The 23,020-nt window shown below is 36.6% G+C and overlaps 1 protein-coding gene across 3 annotated transcripts in view; it reads left to right on the top strand.

Annotated features, from left to right (window-relative positions):
• Positions 1-23,020, top strand: part of Rsrc1 (arginine and serine rich coiled-coil 1) — a 368,715-nt gene that overhangs the window by 179,745 nt on the left and 165,950 nt on the right. For all 3 annotated transcript variants that reach the window (XM_078043500.1, XM_078043497.1, XM_078043498.1), the window contains exon 5: positions 12,596-12,632. In XM_078043500.1, the coding sequence (XP_077899626.1) occupies positions 12,596-12,632 (37 nt within the window). The remainder of the gene's footprint in view (positions 1-12,595; positions 12,633-23,020) is intronic.

Genomic DNA, 23,020 nt, shown 5'->3' with positions numbered 1-23,020 from the left:
AATCCTCTGGCAGGGTCTTCAGAGTCTTCAGTGATGTTTGACAGTAATTAGTAATACTTGCTAAGTACAAAGTGCCACTCACTTTGCCAACTTGGGGTATCTGCAAAAATCTCAGCATTTAAGCATTAAAATGTCAAGAAGTAACTGTTAAGTGTAGAGAAGAAAGAAATTATCATGAACAAAGCAGAAGTGAGAATTTGTTTTTGTACAATAAACATGAGAATCTGATGATGTAGAGAGGAGAGCTGTTTCAGGTAGATAAATACATAAGCAAAATTTTGAGGCGGTATCGGGCTGGTTGGAAAGAAATATTTTGGGTAATAGAAACTTGTTAGCTATATTTAGTAGTTTTTAGCAGGCAGTGACATGAACATGGAGTCTGAAGACATTGGTATTAGGGAGAAGAGTGTTGCACAGGTTTTGGTGTGAAGTGGGAGGAGCCAAATCCAATATAAATAGAGTGAGGAAGGAGGTAATATGCCAGAACTTGGAGTACTCTGGACAGATCATTGAAAAGTTCACCATTTGTTTTTGTCTCATGCATTTCGGACATAACTGTGTCCATTATCTTTATTCTATTTCACATACTCCTATTTGAAATTGAATCCATCTGTCTGTATAATCAAATATCAAATTTAGGAAGATTCTATTTATGTGAAGCCTTATAGATGGCAGAAAGTTGAACAGAAAGGTAGACAGGGCCTTTAAAGTGATTACTGAAGGTAACAGGCATGTGCCCAAGCAATTGGTGAGAAAGTTTGTCAGAGAACAGGAAAATGTGGACTCTGACTTATCTAATACACTAGGCGGCATTTTTAATGCAAGAAAAAGGGTATTAGCTTTGGAATCAAGCAGTCTCTACTGTTTCATCAAGTTACTCTCTTACTCCGAGCTTCAGATCCATTATTCAGTGAGGATAATTGATAACTCCTTAAAGCTGCTATGAGAACTTAAAAAATACTTTTCAGTTGGACCAGCAGTGTTGTATTTTCATACAAGACATTTTAGAAAACATAAAAGCAAAGAATTAGAATGTATATAAAAGGCACTTGCAATCCCACTGCTAAATACTGTCTACATTTTTGTTTATATCTTTTTGAATACATATATGAAACTGCAGTGTACACATGCCTGTATAAAACTCTTTACAATCAATTTAGTTTGATTCATTTTGTAATATGCTTTAAAAAAAGACTTATATCATAAGAACAGTTTCATGGAAATATACATTTACATTATAATTTTTAATGAATATATTATTTTCTGTTGTATGGCTATTAATTATATTTTATGTGATATTTTGCCAGTAACAGGTATTTAATTTGTTTCCTGTTTTATTTTTGCATTAGATACAACAAAGTGATTAATATTTTGTGATATAATTGGACTCGGTCTAGAGAAACAGAACTGTCAAAGGTTTCATGTGCATTAAGAATTTTGAGGGCTGGGGTTGTAGCTCAGTGGTAGAGTGCTTGCCTAGCATGTATGAGGCACTGGGTTTGATTCTCAGCACCATGTTATAAATTAAGGTCCCTTGATAACTTAAAAAAAAGAAAAAGAAAAAGAATTTTGAGGTGTTTTGCCAGTTGCCCTCCAGAAAATTTGTGTTGTTTTCTTTCCCATATGAATCCTTATACTTTGCCAGCAGTGGGCACATCTTTTGTGTTGATCTTTGTTTGATTGCTAAGTGCACAAATAGTTTTATTTTGTAGACTTTCACTATACACTTTAGTATTTCCTGGGATGTGTGTTGGCCATTTCCTCAGATTTTTCTTTTTTGTGAATACTGGGAGAATTTAATGAGGTTATAAATGTGTAGCAGGGTCAGTGCCGGGTGCACGTTAGCCTGCTGATAAGGGTCAGAGTTTGTTTTCACTGAAATCCCCTCTTCTTTGCAGCTTCTTTCCCATTCATGCTTCCAGTTCAGGAGTAGAGGAATACTACAACACTTTTCTTTCATTGTTGACATTATTATTATTTTTTAAAGATGGGCAGTTATACCTTTCCCTTAACTACAATTCAAGCAGTGGACTCAGATGGTTTGGGTTCAGATCTTCCTTTATTAGCTGAGCAGTGTACTGTGTGATCTACTTGATCTAAGCCTATTAAATAGCTCATCTATAAAATAGAGATAATGATCATTTTTTATATAATTTATAAAGGTTAGGTGAGCAAATTCACTTAAAGATGTTAGTACAGTGCGAGGCACATGCTGTTCAGTATTTCCTCAAAGGCACAATGAGAAGGGAGGTTCACTTTGATAAATAGCACCCTCAAGTATAAAGAGGTCTTTAGGAAATGCTAAAGAACATTGCTTCTAGGAGAGGGTTTTAGTTTGATTCACTAAGCAAGTAAAATATTTTAATTGTTGATGCTGTGTTGCTGGATTCACACTTGCTTCGCATCCCTTCATCTTCTGTTCCCTAATGAAGTTTTATCAGACTGGTTAGATAGGAGAGCATCAGAAGGAACAGAACAGCATAGAAAGACTTCAATAGTGGGAACATTGGATAATTGATCTCTGTGTTCCAGGAATTTATAAGATGTGCATGTGCTGCATTTTCTGTCAACTGTAGAAGCTGAAGGCATTAGTAGAATATCTTTTCATATGATGTATTTGAAATTGTTCACTGTTCTACATGTTGGCAGATATTGTTTTTAGGAAGTTGTTAGGATAAAATTCTACAATCATGAACTTCTTAAAAAGTAGAAATTTTATTTAAAGTATTGACAATTATGATAATTTAACTAATATTTATATATAAGTTAATAAATATCACTTATTAACATATAAATTTAAATTATTTATGTTAATGTAGTAGGGATAAACTATAGTGGTTTATTTTCCCTTTGAAGAGTTACTTAACTCCAATCTTTCAAGTGAAATAAAAATTACATGAAATTCATAAATGATTTGTAATTTAAGATTGGTTATTCTTTTTTTAATAAACCAGTTTTATTTATAATAGGAATCAGAAATAACTCAAATATCCAACAATGAGGCATATCTATGACCTGAATGATATATAAACATTAAACTATTATATGCAATTATATTTATTGTCACTTGAAACTGTTTACAATATATAAGTAATAAAAAAATGTAAAGCCACATAACAGATCAATGATAGTTTAATTTGTGTAAAAGAAAATTGCATTTGTCTGCATGTATAAGAATGTCTGGAGGAAAGAGTAAGAACACACTGAAGCTAGTATCTTTGGCTGGTGGAATTTCAGGTGATTATTTTCTTCTTCATCAGAACCAGATGTTAGTTTAGATTTTTCTTCAATAAGCATTTATGATTTGCAAGGCCATTGCTAGCCCTGTGGCATCTGTGCATATAAGAAAGGTGTCCCTTCCTCCTGTGTGTGCAACACCATGCCAGGGTGCCCTCAGTGGCCAGGGAAAACAGAGTTGAGCATCTGCTTGCCTCCTGGTTTTTTCTTTTTCAGTGGTAGACAGCATACACAACCATATATCATGGACCTGATAGCTTACACAATGAAGTTATTTTAAATTAAAGAGTTAGGGTTATATGACCTTTGAATGCATCTTCTCTGGGCAGCCCACTCTCCATACTTTACCTCTCTCAGGATGTGCTAGACCTTTGTGCTCATGCTCCTCCTGTCTTTTTTCTGTTTACTCAGGTGCAGTCCCTTCTTCAGGATCCAGCTAAAATTCCTCTGTCTTTGAAATCTTTTTCAATCACTCTAACTCATCTGGCTGTTTTTCGTTTTTGAATTTCTTGAATTAAGTCAAGGACATAGACTGAAGTAGGAGTGATGGCAAATGGGATGCATCGTACCTGCTAGCACAGGACGATTGGCCAAAACTCCTAGAGCAGCTGTGTGCTGAGAAAACTGTTGAATTGTTCCTGGCCTCAGAGAGGGTGTGGTCATTGGCTGTGAATGTTGGTCCTGCATGTGGGAACTAGAAGATTAAGTAGTACATGTAGCAGGCATTTTCTCTGCTTGGAGTTGACATCAGCTATTTCACGTATTAGTCTTGGCTTGACAATACAACTTTAAACATCTGTGGCATAGATACCACATCTTAATACTTCACGAGCTTTCTGTTGACAGTGTTTTTTGATGTTTTTATAACTCCTCAGAATTTGTCACAAACTTAGGCATTGAAGTGCACAATAAATAACATTTCTGTTGTGCTTTATGCTCCTCTCAATGTTTCAAGTTACTTTTTGTTCCATGTTCTCTTGTTCAATGAACTTCCATAGTCAGTCATTTTAGATTAAATCTACTTATTGGTGATAAATTCTTAAGATTTCCTCTGTCTGAGATTGTCATCTAAAGCATGACTTAATAAGTTTTGAAATCTCTTCTCTTTCCCCTACAAACCCTTGCTATGAATTCGGAACCTGTTAACCTGACTAATTATAAATGGTTCAACCAATACTAACTTAGGTGTTCAGCTTCTCATTGGAATATTTTCATTTTGTTGTTTAACAGTCCATGAGTGTTTAGTATGTTTAATTGAAACTTAACCTGACATTGTGGATGTTCACAAATGCCTGTGAAACTAACTAAGGAGCCGGACACAGTGGTGCATGCCTATAATCCCAGCAGTTTAGAAAGCTGAGGTAGGAGGATGGTGAGTTCAAAGCCAGCCTCAGCAAAAACAAGGCACCAAGCAACTCAGTGAGACCCTGTATCTAAATAAAATACAAAATGGGGCTAGACTATGGATGTGGCTCTGTGATTGAGTGCCCTTGAGTTTAATCCCCGGTACCCTGCCCACCTCCCCAAATAACTAAATAAATGGTCTTAAAAATAGAACAATACATTCTAAATACATTAGCCATTGGCACACCTGTCTATATCATAAGTCCTAGAGCAGTGCTTATTACAGGTAGAAATAGATTAGGTCAGAAACTTGACGGGTATTGATTTTATATCCTGCTACTTTGCTGTATTCATTTACTAGTTCTAGAAGTTTTCTGGTGGAGCTTTTTGGCTCTTCTAGGTATAGAATCATATCGTAACAAGTAGTGCTAATTTAAGTTCTTCTTTTCCTCAGGAAATAGAAAAAGAGGGAGCACTTTCAGACTCATTCTATGAGGCCAATATCACCCTTGATCCCCAGGCAAAGTCACATCAAAGAAAGAAAACTTTAGACCAATATTTCTAATGAACATAGATATAAAAATTCTCAATAAAATTCTGGAAAATTGAATACAAAAACATATCAAAAAGATTGTGCATCATGATCAAGAGGTATTCATCCAGGGATGCAAGGTTGCTTCAACATACAGAAATCAATAAATGTAATTCATCACATCAATAGACTCAAAGATAAGAATCATATGATCATCTCAATAGACGTAGAAAAAAAAACATTTGACAAAATACAACACCATTTTATGTTCAAAACACTAGAAAAACTAGGGATAATGCTAAGTGAAGTTAGCCAATCCCAAGAAAACAAGTGCCAATTTTTTTCTATGCTACAAGGAGGCTGATTCATAGTGGGGTAGGGAGGGGGAGCATGGGAGGAATAGACAAACTGTAGATAGGGCAGAGGGGTGGGAGGGGAAAGAAGCGGGAAGCGGGTTAGCAAGGATGGTGGAATGTGATAGACATCATTATCCAAAGTACATGTATGAAGACATGACTTGGTGTCAATATACTTTATATGCATCCAGAGATATGAAAAATTCTGTTGTATATGTTTAGTAAGAATTGTAATGCATTCTGCTGTCATTTTTTTAAATTAGTAAAAAAATAAAATGAGACTGATATTAATGTATGGGTATTATAGATGAAATAGATTTCAAGGTGATTTTAAAAGCTAAAATTTCTATAAAGGTAATTTTTATTTTGAAAGTAGTAAGCAATCCATTATTAGTGTGTCATATTTTTATTAGTAGTCATTGAATGACTTCTTAATTTTTTATATGCTGATTATCTTTTTAATCCTTGATTTGAAATGAAGAAAATTAGAAAATATACAAAATTCATATATTTAATTAAAAATAGTTGAGCTGAAATTTTTATTCATGTTCTTTCTAGATTTTATGTTATCCAAGTTTTTATTAATAACATTTGATATATAAGAGAATCTAATAAATGTAAAAAGAAAGTACCAATTATTGTCTGAGACGGAAGATGTTTAGATAGCTTTATGGTTTATGTACTCAGACTTTTATAAGCTTTGACTGCCATCAAATTTAAAAAAATGCAGATTATGTGTTATGTAAGAGGAAAATTCAAAGTTATCTTGATATTAGCTCTTTTACCCACAGAAAACTGCAGCATACTGACCTTTTACATGAATAGTATACTTAGTTCACGACGAAGAATCTAATGTAAAATTTTATTTACGAATTACTCTATTTTTAATTACCATGTACATTCACATTTTATATGAGATAACATATATTACCTATTATAAATGTATTTAATCTTTAAGGACTCAGTCATTGAAATGAAAGTTTAATAATATTTCAGATCTATGCATTGTGGTTTATGAGTATTTTAAACAAAACTCATTGTAATTCTGGCTTGTTCTATGAAATGGTTTTGATTTATATTTACTTTAAGTTTCTACTCCTTTCCAAAAAAAGGTCACTTTTCTTTTGGATATCTTTTACTTATTAAATTTATTTTTGAATATCACTATTAAATGCAAACCTGTAGAGTTTGGATTGATATAGTGAAGAAGGATTAGAAAGACTGCTTACTTTTAGTGTGAGAAGCAGGTAATTAAATTTTTTTCTAAGCTGATATTTTTGACAAGTATGGATACAAAATGCCGAGCATAAAAGAGAATGCCATAATCAGAAGGACAATGATTTAAGAAAAAAATGAAACCAGTATTAATTGTGTTCCTTAACCTGAGCCCCTTATTCCATTAAATACCTAAATGATTACTTGGACACTCTTTCTTCCTAGTAGGGCCAGGTCTAAAAAAGAACTCACCTTCTCCTTTTGGGTTTCAAAAGATATCAGTTTTATCAAAGCTGTAGTCTCTGGACTTGGAGAATGTTTCTTTTGATAAAATGATGATATTTCTTTCCAACAGAGGTCAAATGATATCTAACTTTTAGTTTTTCTCTTGCCTGCTATGGCATAATTGAAGATTGAGGCTGACAGGCGCCACGTGGTTTAGTCAGGACAACCTCGCCTTGTCCCTGTCAGTTTCAAAATGTCTGCCTCATACGTGTTGAGCACTGCGTTTCCTGCTTTAGAGCCTTGTGTGTGCCAGCATTACTATCTGTGCTGCCTCAACTACAAATTGGATGAGCAGCCCAGGACACTTTTTCAATATTATTACATTAAACCAAGTGGATTTTGATTGATAACCTAATATTCAGCTAATGTAGAACATCAATCATGGCAAGTATATTAATTATTTAATATTGCAGTCTAATTCAGAAATCGATGTGCTGCATGAGGGGAAGGGAAACTCATGGTTCCCAGAAGATTTAAGACAGGGAATGATTAAAAAAAGACCTGCTGTACTCCTGTGTGTTAGTTCGATACAAATCTTTATTCATTTGCCAATAATCCCTTCCCATTTTCCACTTCAGGACCATTTTATCAGTTTTGAGACCTATAATTGAATTAAGTCTGCTTTCAGCACAGGGCAAGAGGAGTTGCACCAGTATTGATGAAGTCGTGACAGCGGCAACCCTAGAGACAGCCTGAGATGAGGACAAGTTTTCCTGCAAGGTCCCTGCAGCCAGCATCTTGGTCTGGTCCCTCCATCCTTAAAAACTCACCAGTACTACAGGAATCACCTCCAAGACTTATATCTAAACACTAGCCACCAGGATGTCATTTCTGTTGTACCTTCACTCTCTTACTGCCTCTTCACAGTACTGCAGGCCTCACACAGTCCTCACGTTTGAGCCTCAGGCCCGGGTGGTCATACAAGTTCCTTGACTGCTTCGTAGTTGAGCTCAAGTTCAGATTTAGGTGTTCTACTTCTCGCACCAGGATCAAGCACAATGCCATCTTGTGTTTTGTTTATGTATGCAGGATTTTTTGTTGTTTTGAAATGGTCACATTGCCTTGTCCTTTTGCCCAAAGTACAAGTAAATAACTAATTTTTAGGGTAGAATTTGCTCAGACTTTGGTGTCCCAGGTGATAAGTGTGCAAACCTCGTAGATATAAATGAAAACTTCTCAAGCCATGGTGATTTTTCCTAAAGTAGAATATCCTTTTTTGTGTGAATATGTGTATTTGGAGGGGACAGGAACTGAAGTGTATTTTGTCACTGGAATTTTCACTTGGTTTTTGTTGGTTTGTGTTTCCCTGCTTGGTTTTTCCTATCCCGTTTAAAAAACTGTTCTGAATCATTTGTATTACCACTGTCTTGTGAATAAGCCTTTTCCCCAGATGGACAGGAAGGGCTTCCTTTAGCTTTCTTCTTGTCCACTGGTTGCTCGCTCCCATAAGCGCTGAGTTTGGAGCTAACGCTCCTGCCTGCTCTGTCTTGTTGCTTCTTTCCGAGTTTCTTTCTCTTCATGCTGCATTACCTTCCTCAAGACTTTTTTCAAATGATGTTTTTATGTGATGAATTTTCTGGGCCTTGTATGCTGAGAATCTATTTTTTCCTTCTATTTAAACAGTAGCTTACTAGCTATGTGTAAATTCTAAATACCTAGTTCTTTTTCTTGAACACATTATCTTGAGAGTCATGACTCTATTGAGTGTTGACACCTCTGCCATTGGTGCTACTCTTCCTTTATGGAAGGGTTTCCTTTTTCTTTCTGGAAGTATTTAAGATCCATATACTCTTCTATGTTCTTACAGTATGCTTTGCTGTGAATTTTTCCATAATTATTCCATTCGGCACTCCAGGTGCACTTCCCATCTGAGATTTGAATATTCTTTTAATCTGGGAACTTCCTGTCATTTTAAAAAATATTTCTTCCTTTCCATTCTGCCTTTGGTCTCCTATGATTTCTGTGATATAGATGTGAATGCTCTAATCCTGTTTTTTACTTTATCTCCTGCCTGTTTTGTTCACCCCCTCTCTAGGCATTCGCGAATAGCTTTTCCATGCATGTTCTCATCTCATTGACTCATCCTATGACTGTGCTTAATGTGCTTTTAATCTACCCCTTGAGTTCTTTATTTCAGACTGTTCTATTTTAATACCCACAGTCACATGTTGATTCATACTTGCATTTTCGTACCTATATTTCTACAAAACTTTTATTTAAGATATACTTAAAGTATCATTTTGTTTAATCTGTTCTGTTTTCTCTAGGTGAATTCTTTCTATTTGCTTTTCCCCCATTCCTGTGTTTCCATAGCTTGAAGTTTTCCTTGTGTTTCCTTGGGGCATTTGGTTGCCTAGGCTACTAACTAGACCTAAGGCAGGGGAGAAAGGTGAGGCTTTAGCTTGGACTCCTCTGGGTTAACTTGAGAATGGAGGCGGAAAGCCTCTCACTTTCTAGTCTGTCCTCAACCTCTTCCCATTGCATTCTCGTCCTTCAGAAACAGGACTGAAGTCAAAGCAAAGTCCAGCCTGCCCTATGCGCATGTTTCAGCTACACATGTACATCTACTATTCCAAAGTAAGGCAACACTCACCCTTGCAAAGTGCCTGCTCTTATGTGAGTTGGGGGTGGGAAGGGGTTGGGGATGGCCCTCAGGCCTGGGCTGGTTGCTCCTGGCTCTCCACCCAGATTTATCTCATGATGATCAGATTGAGTCCCTTCCTAGAGGTGACATATTCTAATTCTGACATTGTAAGTGGGTGCTGGAACAGAACAATTAAGATGTCCTGTATGCCCATGAGGAGTTTTCACTTTAGTCGCATCAGTGGTAAAATACACATATATTTACAGTGAATTATGATGTCCTGTAATGGGACATGCCTAGAGTGTTAAGGGAACATGTGGCAAAATTTCCATGGTGGGGAAGAAGGTATTTGCTTGGTGGAGACACTGTTCAACTTGAGTCCTGGAGAATGTTTTTTGATTGTTTGCTAATTTGATGAGGAGGCTGAGAAGAAACTGGGCGAAAAGGAACATTTTTGGGCAGAGAGATTAAGTGGTTTAGTAGTGAGTGAAACCAGGTGAACAATTTGTCATGTCCTTTGCTATAACTTTCCGTGGTATATAGCTTTGGCAAAGTAACAGAGGTAATGAGGAAACTGCTAATAAGTTTTAAAGAATGGCGTTGACATGACCAAGCGTACATTTTAGAAAGATTTTGCATTATTATGGAGAATGCAATGAAGCAGGGTAAGGCAGGAGCTATTGAGACCCTTTCAGTAATTTGAGCGAGAAAAGAGATGGCCTGAAGCAGGAGCTGTAGGGACAGGAAGAAGCAGTTAGATCAGAATTATCCTGAAGGATTTCCTTCCTTTACTACCAAAGGTAAACTGAAGGTGACTTGATTGGACACCTTCAGTTTACCTTTGGTAGTAAAGGAAGGGGGGTCAAAAAGATGCTTAGTTTTTTAGGAGCCATGCCGTTCAAAACACATATTTTCATTAAGAATCATTTGGGAACATATGAAGTTAATAGTCTACCCTTTCTTTTATTTAAACAATAGTTTCTTATCCTTAATTCCAAAATGCAGATAGCTTGGAAAGCTGAAAGATTTTTCTTGACTTTGTGAGAAACTCAGTTGACAGCAACTGTCTCTTCTAGAACTATTAACATATATGAAGATGACATAAGGTGTGTGCAGACATCATGTTACCTTTCTAAAAGCCACACATCCCTAGCCCCAGCAGTTTGTGCTTTAAATCTGAGAGATTTCTTCTTTTTGTATTGTAGATTGTAGTTCAGGAAGAACTACTGTGTGACAGTGTAGCCATGGGGGAAGTTGGAGTGTCTGTGTTCTCTTAGGACCAGCTCCAAGGAAGAATACCCAGGGAAAGCTCTAACCACAGAAGAGTGGCAGACACTGACACACATGTGTACAGAATCTCCTGGTAGGGCTAAAGGAAGAGCATCAGTGATTGAGAACTGGGGGTCATATGTGGGAAGGAGACATAATTCACTTATGTGTGTGCAGTGTGTTTGTGATACACACATGTTGTCCTGTTTAGATGTTTACTATGTATGTTATTCTTTTTTTGTTTTGTTAAATTTTAAGTTATGAAAATAACTATGAGAATATCATTGTGAAAACTTAAAGATTCATTGGAATTCCAGCTCCACTAAACATATTCATTTTGTAATAGTAAAGCTTAAATGATTATTTATATAGACAGTAGCCTTTTCTTACACCTTGTGGTAATTGATTCCTGTCATTTGTCTTTATGACTGTGATGACATTAGAGATTAGAGAATGGGTTTCAGAAGATTGCCAGGAACAGGAAATAGAGGATGCTTGAGGATGAGTACAGATGGGAATTTACTCCTGGGGTGCGGAGCAGGGTAGTGAGAGTGGAGGGCAGGGGGAAGCCCTGTGTGCTGCTTTGCTACAGGGAATGAAGGTCTGGTATTTGGGAAGATAGTATAGCAAGACAAGAAAATGGAGTGTATTTTCAAGCAAAGTGTATTTTTAAGGAAAGAAAAATTAGGAAACAGAAATAGAAAAGCAAGTTGTGACTTCAGAGAAACAAAGTTTCAGGGGGAGAACAGTAAATATCAGGAATGTAAGAATATTGTTTACTGTTGGAGGTAGCTTGAAAGCAGAAGAAATACCCAAATATTTGCTATGCTTCACCAAATGTGCTGTGTGTGTGTGTGTGTGTGTGTGAGAGAGAGAGAGAGAGAGAGAGTGTGTGTGTGTTACCAGGGATTTAACCCAGGGGCTCTCAATCTATGAGCCACATCCTCAGCCTGCATTTTTAGTTTTTAATTTAAGACAGGGTTCCACTGACTTGCATAGGGCTACCGTGTCCGGCATGTATATTCAAATTTTCTTTGCTACCTGTATAGATACTTCTATTTATAGTTCCATCAACAGTTTCTTTTACAGTGAAAAGCAAGAAATTAAATATTTAAAATGTATCACGATGCTTATTAATTAATGTTTGTGTTTTCTTTGCTGACTTTTTTTTTATGTTACAACAGTCTTGGGTCCTGATTAGCACCAAATTAATAAACTCAATGTCAAGAAAAATTTGTTAAGATTTAGTTACTAGCTGTGTAGTTGATAGTCACAAACATGTTCTTTACCATGTGTATTCTTTATAGAAAAGTACAACCATTGATGGATGAAAATTTGATAAAGCAAATAAAGTAAAATGTCAATTCTAGGATTTGGGTGGTAGATAAAATCTGTAAGTTTGAATATTTTCATAACAAATGTTGGAAATAACCATAACTGCTAGTGAAGAAAAAATTGACATGAAATGAGCATATTATTGTGCAAATAGTAAAATAATTATATACTTGACTTCTTTTTGTTCTCCATTGACTTTGAAAAGTCTGAAACATTTTTTCTGTTAGTGGAATACTAGTTTTAGAGGTAGTGCTATTTGATATAATTAATTTGTTCTCTTTTGGTGGAAATTGTTTTGTCCTGAAAAACAGCACTGTTGTGAACATTAGTAAAGATAGATGAATAAGCATGAGGGTTTATAAACCATTTTTGAGGTAAACATAAATTGGAGCAGACAAGGGTTTAGCAACTATTTAGAACTTTATTCTTCTATTTTAGGGAATCTGGAAACATCAAAGCTGGATTAGAACATCTGGTAAGTTCTCATTTTCTCTTGAACATTTGCATCATCTTTGATATCTGCATTCTAAATGAACACTTTTGAATGAGCTTTGAATGCCTCGCATTGAGAAAGTCAACCATTCCCAAAGGGTCAGCTTACTGTTATTATGTGAAGGCACTTACATTTTCATTTATCTTATCATTTCAAGGGAATTAAATTTTTTTTAAAATTACCTTTTTTTTGAAGTAGAGATGAAATAAAATGAATGACAATCCTTGGATTGATGATTGCTTTAATTATAAGCAAAAATTGTTTGTTGTAGAATTTTTGGCATATCTTGATCTGACAAAAACAAGCTTGTGTTTTAAGAAAAACAATCAAATATTGCATGCATAAATATGGTATGTTTTAGCAATTTAACAGCTTTGAAAGAAGCACACAGCTTTGCTTCTCCTGGTGTCTTTGCTTTATGAATAATGCATTGGTTCAAACTATATTCAGTTTTAGAATATATAATATTTGAGATGCAAAATTTTGGGTTTAAATAAACATTTTTAAAGAACAAGTAAAATTTATACTGATTTAACATTAAAATCTGTCCATTGATCAAAAAATAGGAAAAACACTACTAGTACAACAGGTTTGAAATTCATAGATCTCACTCTACCAAATGTTCATTACAACATTAAATAGTTCATTTAAACAGAGCAGTATAAATTTAGGCTCTGGTTTCTGGTCACATCCAAATGTTGAATAATTAATGATAGAGATTCTTTTGTAAATACAGTCTGAGTACTTTCTTAATGCAAGACTTCATTCGGATATCATATTGTAGCTTTGTTAACTATTAATGTGGTTTTGTTCTGCTTTTGCAGAAGCAAAAGAGTAACAAGAAGCAGCTTCATTTTGACTTAAAGGAATTTCAGAGTTAGAAGGAATTTTAGGTTTTCCTTTTTGTAGTTAAGGGAAACAGAGAAATCCTAGACCTTTAACACAGTTCCTAAAAATTTATAGATTAATTATTTAAAAAGTAAGAAATAATGACCTAGTTAGAAAATTTAAACTATGTATTTGTTGGGATTAGAAATAAGTAAATAACACTGTCGTTATCATCATTTAAAAGTATTTCTCGAACCTCTTGAGTTTTTATCACTTCAAATTGAGAAGGTACTTAGGATATGAGAACATTAGAATGAAAACGGTAATCAAAACATCACATTCCAATGTCAGTTTGTAGTTTATAACATTAATGAACAGCTACCTGAATGCCAAAATGATCTCTTACACTGCTCTTATATGTGCTTAAGTATTAAGAAGATTTTTTTACTGTGTTCATGTTCTTCTGTATGTAATGATGAGTATGATAGTTCTACATTTAAATTCTGTATTTCATACTTGGAGGATCTTGTTTTTAGTGGCAACCTTGTTTTAAGTGGCAACACGTGGCAGTGACTTTCTGTGACTTGGGCTGCCAGGAATGTACCCAAAGTGGGTGGGTCTCCATACTCCCACTGCCCACTTATCCAAGTGGTTCCACTTTTATTTTGTATAGTGAACTTGTGCACTTTTAAATAAGATTTCATGTGATGAAAAAGTTTCCCAGCTAAAATTATTTAAAAGCTTTTGACAAAGGATAATTGTGTATTAATTATTATTCTCTTTTCTGGACCCAAAGTTATGTTTCCTTTTTATCTGGGTCATATATATCAAACTTATTTCAAAGACAAGTATTTTAGGCATGAGAGAGCCAAGATTAGCATACAGTTAGGTAGTAAGAAGCGGATGGTTTTAATGAGGTTTAATTTAAGTTATGCAAAAGATTCTGCAACTTGATGTTAGAATTAACTCACTACCTGTGCACTGTTGAAATATTCATCTATCTTGCTTTGTGTATTAGTAAAATCAATGATAGTCTTCATAACCTAAGGAGGGTCATGCAGGAACAAAGCGGGTGAACCCACAGTTATGGCATAAGCATTAATGAAACCTGCTCTATTTAGGACCTTGGACTCCTGGGGCTGTGTCTCTCTGTCCCCATTGAGATGTTTAGAGCCCTTGCCCTTTAGCACACCATTGTCCTGGTGTGAATTGGCTATGTAGCCAGATACTCTTAGAAACATGATGGTGAGTGACAGACTTTAAAGATATGTAAAGTAGAATTAAAATGAGAAGCACAGCCCACACATTTGAATCAAAGTCATTTTCAGCCTTCTGTCCTTTCCATATTACTTATTTGAATTATTATAGAGAACTGGCATTATTCTGAGAGAGGGTAAAAGCTAATGTGGATTTAAGTAAGGTAAGAAAAGTGACATTCAGCCTGTTATGTTTGCTGCCAGGAAACATACCTGGTTGGCTGACATTGCATTCAGTTACACGAGACCCTGGGAGGAGAAAGCAGGAGCACGGAGAAAGGGGTGGGTGCTGTACGACCTCCTGAACCTTTTTAGGGCTGGTCTCCTTTGCCCAATTCTTCATAGTCTTTTAGCCTTGGTCCTGCCATTTTTTCCTTTCTCTGTTGCCACCTTTTCTGAGGACCTGTGTTTTTTATTTTAACAAATCCTCCCATAAAGCCTATGTCAGTTTTAAGTTCTAGAGAGAACTTGAAGGTCATTGCTCTATTATCCATTGACAATTCTTGCCTGATGGTTGCTGAATGGAGATTTTTCAACTCTGCCATTTTCTCCATGTTAGCACCTGACATTCTATTGTAAAGAACCACACCCCTTTTTAATTTTTTGTTTTTTTATGAGCAAGGATCCCTGGGCTTTTGTTTTATTAAATAGGTTATTATCACTTCTTTTCCTTATGTATTTTGATGTTCAAATTGTCCCAGATTCGTCCAGGGAGGCTCCTTTCTAGATGACATCTAGTTCTTTTGGCATGCCCTTCCCTTTCCTTTTCTTCCCTTCACTTCCAGCTTCCTCTTTTATCATACAAGTTATTCCAGGCTTATCTTGTACTTTCCCTGTCTCACTCTTGTAACCAGCCATTTCTTTAAATTATTCTGTTACAGTTTGGATGTGAGGTGTCCCCCAAAACTCCAGTGTTGATGCAGGGATGTTTGCAAGTGAAATGATTGGATTGTGAGAGCTGTAACCAAATCAATCCATTCTACTTTGAATGGACTGATTGGTTGGTAGCTACAGGGAGGCAGGGTGTAGCTGGAGGACTGGGAGTGTGTCCTGGAAGGGAGTATTTTCCCTGTAAGACCACTTCCCACCATGGCTCCATCACACCCTTCAGCCATGATATTCTTCCTCACCTGAGGCCCAGTGTGATGGACTTGGCCAACCATAGACTGAACCTTTGAAACCATGAACCAAAATAAATTTCTCCCCCACTAAAGTTGTTCTTGTCAGATATTTTGGTCACAGTGATGAAAAGCTGACTAACAAGCTCTAGACATGTGTTGTGATCATTGTTTCTGGGATTCCATTGCCATCAGGAACATTTAGGTAGGTAGACAGGCTATGAATTGATTGATAAATTAAAATATGTACTTTTAAGAAAGCAAGGGTCTTATTAATACATTCAATCTGAATATAAACCACAAAACTCTTCCTGGTCATTGCCCACTTCCTGCCTATGTTTTTCTTCATTCAAAATAAGAGCCCTGATTCCTTACAACACCAGTGTATTTGCTCACTTGATCGATTATATAAACATTAAATAGGTTCACTGCCGCAGTCCAGCTGGGCAAATAACCAGGAGGTGACAAGCAACTTGAAGGTTGAAATGGGAACTACTTTATTGCAAGTGAACTCAGAGGGAACTGAGCGAGAACTCAAAGTATCGGGCACCCAAAGTAGCAGGAGCTGCTTCTCTGCCAGACAGCAGAGGTATATATACTTAACTAAGTATATATATACATTATTAATTAACATCATCTAGATACAGCAGTCAGCCAATAAGGAATCTTCATCATCTTAATGGCTCACTGGCGTTACTTCACAAACCACTCCTCCTGGCAAAGTGCCAGGCACCATCTTGACTTGATTTGCATCCCCAACAATTCACATTTGCCATGGGTGTATATTGTGAAAAACAACCTACTAAAAAGAGTTTAGGATCTGCTTACAGTTCTTTCACCCATTGAGTGTAGTCATGTCATTCATCTGAAGCTGAGTTGTATTCATTTCTGTTCGCTTTCAGCTTAAGTGGTTTTGTCTTCATTCTTGTTGATTGAATTATATATTTGAATATGTATGTGTGATACACACATGCTTCTATAAGTCAAATTTTTATACAATGGTAGTTTCAGAGAGATTAATCACTCCCTTTCTTTCCAGACTGTTCTTCTCTATCCCTTGTAGGAAACCGTTCTAGTTCATCTTCCCTTACTTTAAAAAAAAAATTAAGCATGTTTATGAGTGTGCACATGCATATGTGTGTGTGCCTGTGTATTTTATTATGAAAAGTAGCATTTTGATATGCAATTATGTATTTAGCCTTTTTGTTTATCAATGTATCCTGAAGGTAACTTCATACTTATTGGATATGCCATTGATTTTACTGGCTGTCTTCTTTATTCAGGGTCTAAGACTTTACTTGCATGCCTGGCACTTTCATATATGGCAGCAGAAGACATGAGATTCCTGGGTCAGTGGTAAAGCACAGAGGTTGATGTGCTTCACATTCATATAGGTTCCTCTGATCCCCACATCCCATAGAGTGGTGCTGTGTAGTCAGTGGGTTGTGTGGTAGCTGAGAACTCTGAATTTAGGACTTCTGGAAAGGACTGCTACAAAACCTGTCCACATTTGCCCCAGAGAAAGATACCTTTGTTATCCTAGTCAAGTAGCAAAACTGCCTTCTAGTTCAGTAGAGGTTCTGTGTCTGTCTTCCAGGACTGTTTGCTATATAAACATCTTTGGAAGATGGTCCAGAGCAAAAGCTGATGTAGGATCTATGGAACTGTGGTGGGGAATTGTCTCAAGAAATGTTGTTGCTGGGCGAGGTGGCACATGCTGTAATCCCAGTGGCTCAAGAGGCTGAGGCAGGAGGATCAAAAGTTTAAAGCCAGCCTCAGCCACTTATCAAGGCCCTAAGCAACTTAGAGAGACCCTGTTTCAAAATTAAAAATAAAATTTAAAAAAGCACTGGGGATGTAGATCATTAGTTAAGCATCCTTGGGTTCAATCCTTGGTACCAAAAAAGATCCCAAACCTGTTGTTCTTTGATTATGAAATGTAGGAAAATCTGTGCTTTTGTTATGGTTACTACCTTTTATGTCTTTTATGGTTCTCTGGTCCTCCTTATTCCCACTTTAGCTTTTAACAGCATCTTCTGACTCCAGCCTTTGTTATTAGCGAGCCCTCTTGTATATTTTTCTCCTTTCCCTCCTGTTTCTCCTTCTTGTGTTCTTACTACTTTGCTAGAACATTCCTTTATTTGCCGTTCCTCTACCCATGCTGTCATCTTATTTAGAATCACGTTTGCCATCACTTTCTTTGTGCATGCTTCCCACTTTCTCTGCTTTGAGGAAATTTGTCTTCTAGTGTATTCCTCCAGCAAGGTTCTGATATGCAGTATTCCCTGAAGTCTTGCACATTCCATGCTGTTTTCTAGTATTGCCACTTGAAGACAACTTGGCTAGATATAAAATCCCTGGCTTTTATTTTAATTCTTAAAAATATTTTTCTACTAATACCTTGTTTGTTTTTGTGGTGCTGGGGATTGAACCTAGGGCCTTGTGCGTGCAAGAACAAGCATTCTATCAACTGAACTATATTCCAGCCCCTATATTTTCTCTTGATATCTCTTATATCAGCTTTCTTTCCTTTATTGGTAATTTGATTTTTTTTGTGTGTTTAGGTATTACTTTTTTAGTCTAGTTTTACTAGGATAATTCTAAAAGTTGATTGTTTCCGAAGTTGAAATTTTCCCAGTGCACAGTGAGCTTTCTCATGTAAATTTAAGTTTTCTCATTTTCTGAAGTAATTTTCTTGGATTATATTATTGAATATTAACTCTGTTCCATTGTATTGTTTTCTTTAGGGAATGCTGTGTGTGTGTGTGTGTGTGTGTGTGTGTGTGTGTGTGTGAGAGAGAGAGAGAGAGAGAGAGAGAGAGAGAGAGAGAGAGAGAGAGAGAGAGAGAGAGATTTGCTTGCTTTACTTTCATTCTCAGTTGTTTTGCCGGTTTTATTCAATCTTTTCATTAAAACTTCATTCAAATTTATTCTTCCATGGTCATATTTCTGTTTTTATTTTTTGAATTTCTGGTTTGAAACTTACTTTCTGTTGTTTGTCCAGATGAGCCTTATGCTTTGTGGTTGTTTTTTGGGGCAGAATTTTAAATCTGTGGAATATTTTGATTTGAATTCTGTCGCCCTCTTACAGAGCTTTGTGTTGGAGATTTTGTTTCCTTTCATCTTGTCCTGTGCTTCCTGGTTCAAGGCTGCCTTCCTCCGCAGTGCAGCCAAATGCTGCTGCTTCAGCAGGCAATGGTGGCTTTGAGATGGACCCAGGAGGTCCTCCTGTGTCCCTTCAGTTGCCACCATCTTCTCTCTCTTCCTTGCCATTGTGCATCCTGTTCTCCTGGCTTTTCTCCCAGGAGCTTTGTTTCCTGTTCAGTTTGCAGCCTCCTCTGACAAGCTGCTCCTCTGTTGACACCAACTGTAGATCCCTGCATGGTGTTTTGACCTTTTAGTGTTATATTTTTCTTTTGCTGGGAATGATTTTAGTTTGTGCTTCTGGATGCCTGTTGAACTTATTATTACTATTAAACATGGAGAAGGGCCTTTGAACCTTTTTAGTTTAGAAGGAGAAATCCCTGGAAAATGTTGGAAACGACTTGTTTTTGTTTTGTTTTGTTTTGTAAATGTGGTGCTCAGGATGAAACCATGTCTGACTTTCCCACTGAGCAACTCTCCAGGCTCTGGAAACCCCCTTTGAGTAGCCCCTGAGTCCCAGGGAGTCTTCCTGCAAATGTTCAGCGGGAGCCACCACATAGCCATACCTACAGTCATTCTGGGGGCACAGTGCCACGCTGTACTTAAGACTGGGAAAAGTGAGTGAGAAGATGCCTGTTAGTTTTGACTAGGTTTTATGATGAACTTAAGAAAATGTGTTTTTCTTTGGCGAAGAATTATACACAGGAAAAAGGTTTTCTGATCATGACCTGTGCTTTTGTCTTTGAACACAGAAGTTGGAAGGAATAGAGGCAGTGGGTGTTAGGTGATGATGATGCTCCTGCCAGTTTTAAGATTAACCATGTTCTAACATCATGACTTAAGTAGTCCTTGTTATACCAAAAGAAGTTTTCCCCCCTTCATGTTTTTTCTGTCATATTGTGTTTTAAAATTCTGGATAATGTAGTGAGTAGTAGCCCTCATTGAATTGCTGGATGGGTATTAAATTGTTTACTTTTCCTTTTTTTGTTGTTGGGTTTTTTTTTTTTTCTTTAGCGCTACTGCCTCTATCATATTTGAATTTATTAAGCAAATGAATGTTTCCTTGATATATTTTCCTTGAAAGCATTTTCTTTTATATACTTTATTCTTATGAAAATCATAGTATCAACTATAGCTTTTAGTGTAGTCCAGTATGATCAGTGCTATTAATAAACATTTTTATTTTTACTATTTTGAGAAAGTACAGGAGATAGAGTCTTGCTGTTTGATTATAACACAGCTATTACTGTTTTATAAGCAAACTGTGCAAATAATGCTATTCTTTCCTTTTGATAAGGGGATCCAGATCAGAAAATACTAGGTTGAACTACATGAAAAGTTGTCACTTTTTTAGGAAAAATAATATTATGGGTTGTTCTGACTCGAAAGAAAGAGTGCAATGCTATGCCCCTTTGGCAGGGAATGAAATGACTTTCCCCATCAGGATGATGTTTCTAAAGCATCTCATGTTCTCTTTTCTGAAAAGTTAGGTGGATTGGAGTGGGGGGACATGATGACCTACGTTAGTGCTTCATCCTCTTTAATGTGCATCACAGACACCTGGAATCCTGCTTAAACACAGATTATGATTCTCTGGATCTGGAAGAGGACATGGGGTTAGACATTTCAACAAACTCCGAAGCGAAGTGAGGGCTGCTGATTCAGGGGCATGAGTATGAAAAAATAGACTTCAAGCCATTGAAAGATGTGTGCCATGGAGCAGGCTTCTGGTTGTGGTGAGGAATCTAGAGCTTACCCTCACACTTGTTGAGTGTGATTCTGCATCCTGTGAATGGTCATTTGGGGTTCACCAGCTTAGTGTCAGAGGTGCTTTGTTGATTTATAGAAATACCAGAAATTCATCATCTTTTTTTGCAAGGAGAGCAGAGGAACTTTTTCCCCTTTTAGTTTGGGTTTAGATATTAAGTTGCATTTTTCAGGTCTGGAGCTGCACGCTAGGAATAAGAGTTCCTTGTTCAACCTTAGGTGGACAGTTAAATAAGTAATAATAAACCTTTTCATAAAAAGGTTTACAAGCATTTACAGCTTTAAGTGGAATTTGCTTTCTATTAATAGTTGAATAGCAAAAGAACTCTGGAGCCATACCTGTGGGTTTGTCTCCCCACAGAGGTCTCACTTGTTTTTCTTATATTGTGAAACATTTGAGAGCCATGACCTGCTTGTCCTTGTGGTCAGGCAGCACATTCTGGCCATTCTGAGTGTTGAAAAGCAACTGTCATTAATAGCTTGTTTAGCCCATCAGTGGTTTGTGAGGATATTGTTGCTGCTGGCCAGAAGTGGAGGCAGGCCCCTTGCCATTACACACTCATCAGCATGCTGCTCTGATAAAAGCCCTGTCTTCTGTGTTAGATTCTTTTACATAGAGCTTAGAAATTGAACTCTGTATTTCAGTTTTCAGCCTAATAATTTTATTTAACACAAACACAATTACAGTTGATGTATTATATTGTGCTTGAGGATTCAGTTAACATACAACATAAACTAGAAAATGCAAAAAATAAAAAGAGGTTATGAGCCTTATCCTAAACTCCCTTGTCTTGTTGGTTCCATCTTTAATATCTCAATTGTAGTTTTGTATATCTCCACTGTGTTCTGAAAAAATGTTTTTGCAATTGTCCAAATGAGTTTGAGAACATAGCATCTCAAAACACCTGACGCTACCCTACTCTACAGATTTATTAACACTGATTTAAAGTAGTTCTCACCTCATGGCGCCACTTATGGTCTTCAGCACAGCACATCTCTTTCCTCTCAGTGTTTTGTTTTTCTCACCTAAGCCAGTATGAACTGGAAGTGTAGGGTAAAAGCACATATCACTTTCCTTAAAATCTTGTTGTGAAATGAAAGCTGCAGGAAAGTTTTCTTCTTTCCAGAAGGCCAATTCTGTGAGTTGTTCTCTTCCCTTTTAACAGACAAATGTATCCTATGAATATGTGAAAATTAAAATACCTCTAGTATGGATTGGGTGCTGATGTCATCATGTACTGTCATGATTTCCTAGACATTTTCCAGTCAGAAGTAAGGCCATTGTCAGTAATCCATTCTCTGATGTTTTGTATAAGTTTGTTAAAAATTGATTCTATAATAAATGATTAATAAATATTATCCAGCCATCTAAATAGCATAAACATGGGCCCTTTTCCTAACCCTCTTTTCACTTCCAAAGAAAGATTTTTCTCTTCTATTTTTAAGACACAAAGGTCTCAAGAGGAAATAATGTCAAGCTAGTGTTAAAACAGAACAAGATGTCATAATTTCATGGTGTCACTAGTGGCCTGAGATTTATGCTTGATATAAATGGCATTTCCTTTTATGTGCTTATTAAAGATTTTTTTTTTAAAGTAAAACTAAATATTCTAAATGTACTAAAGCACCCATCCCCAACATCCCTTTACTCAAGGTCTTCCTGAAACTACTACTGTAGCTGAATAACATATCCTCATATTGTTTCATATCATGGTTCAGGCACTCTAGATTCTGCTTCATTGCCAGGACTTCCAGGAGGTACCTTGTAGTTATTTCACAGTGTTCTTTGGATCAGCTTCTGGAACTGTAGAGAGAACTGTCAGCAGAGATGACAGGATAGGTTTCTTTCTCTCCCTTGAAAGCACAAGGAGTTAGGATGGAAAATGCCTCTGCCATGATGCTGCCCTGAGCCACAGAACCAGAGTGTCTGCATTTGATGTTAGTAGAGGGCTGGCTTATTTTGGGAAGAGCATAGCACAAGGAGTCTGAAGAATGTGATAGGACCCTGTGATCTCCAGCAGGGCACCACTGCTGGTTCACTCTGATCCTTCCCCCTTTCTCATAGGGTTGTTAGAATCCTGTGTGAAGATTTAGTGAGGGATGACACTTTCTACAAGTATGTCATTACTACAGTAGAGAAAGAACTTTAGGTTACTAAAAACAATATTTCAGTTTCTGTTTACTCACCTTGAGCTATGAGAAAATTGTGTCCTTTATCTGCTTCTGTCTTCTCTCTTTTAAAAACTTCATTATATGC

Source organism: Ictidomys tridecemlineatus, chromosome 3, assembly GCF_052094955.1.
Source record: "Ictidomys tridecemlineatus isolate mIctTri1 chromosome 3, mIctTri1.hap1, whole genome shotgun sequence".
NCBI lineage: Eukaryota > Metazoa > Chordata > Mammalia > Rodentia > Sciuridae > Ictidomys > Ictidomys tridecemlineatus.
The sequence above is the reverse complement of the archived record's forward strand: the minus strand, read 5'-3'. Positions and strand labels throughout refer to the sequence as shown.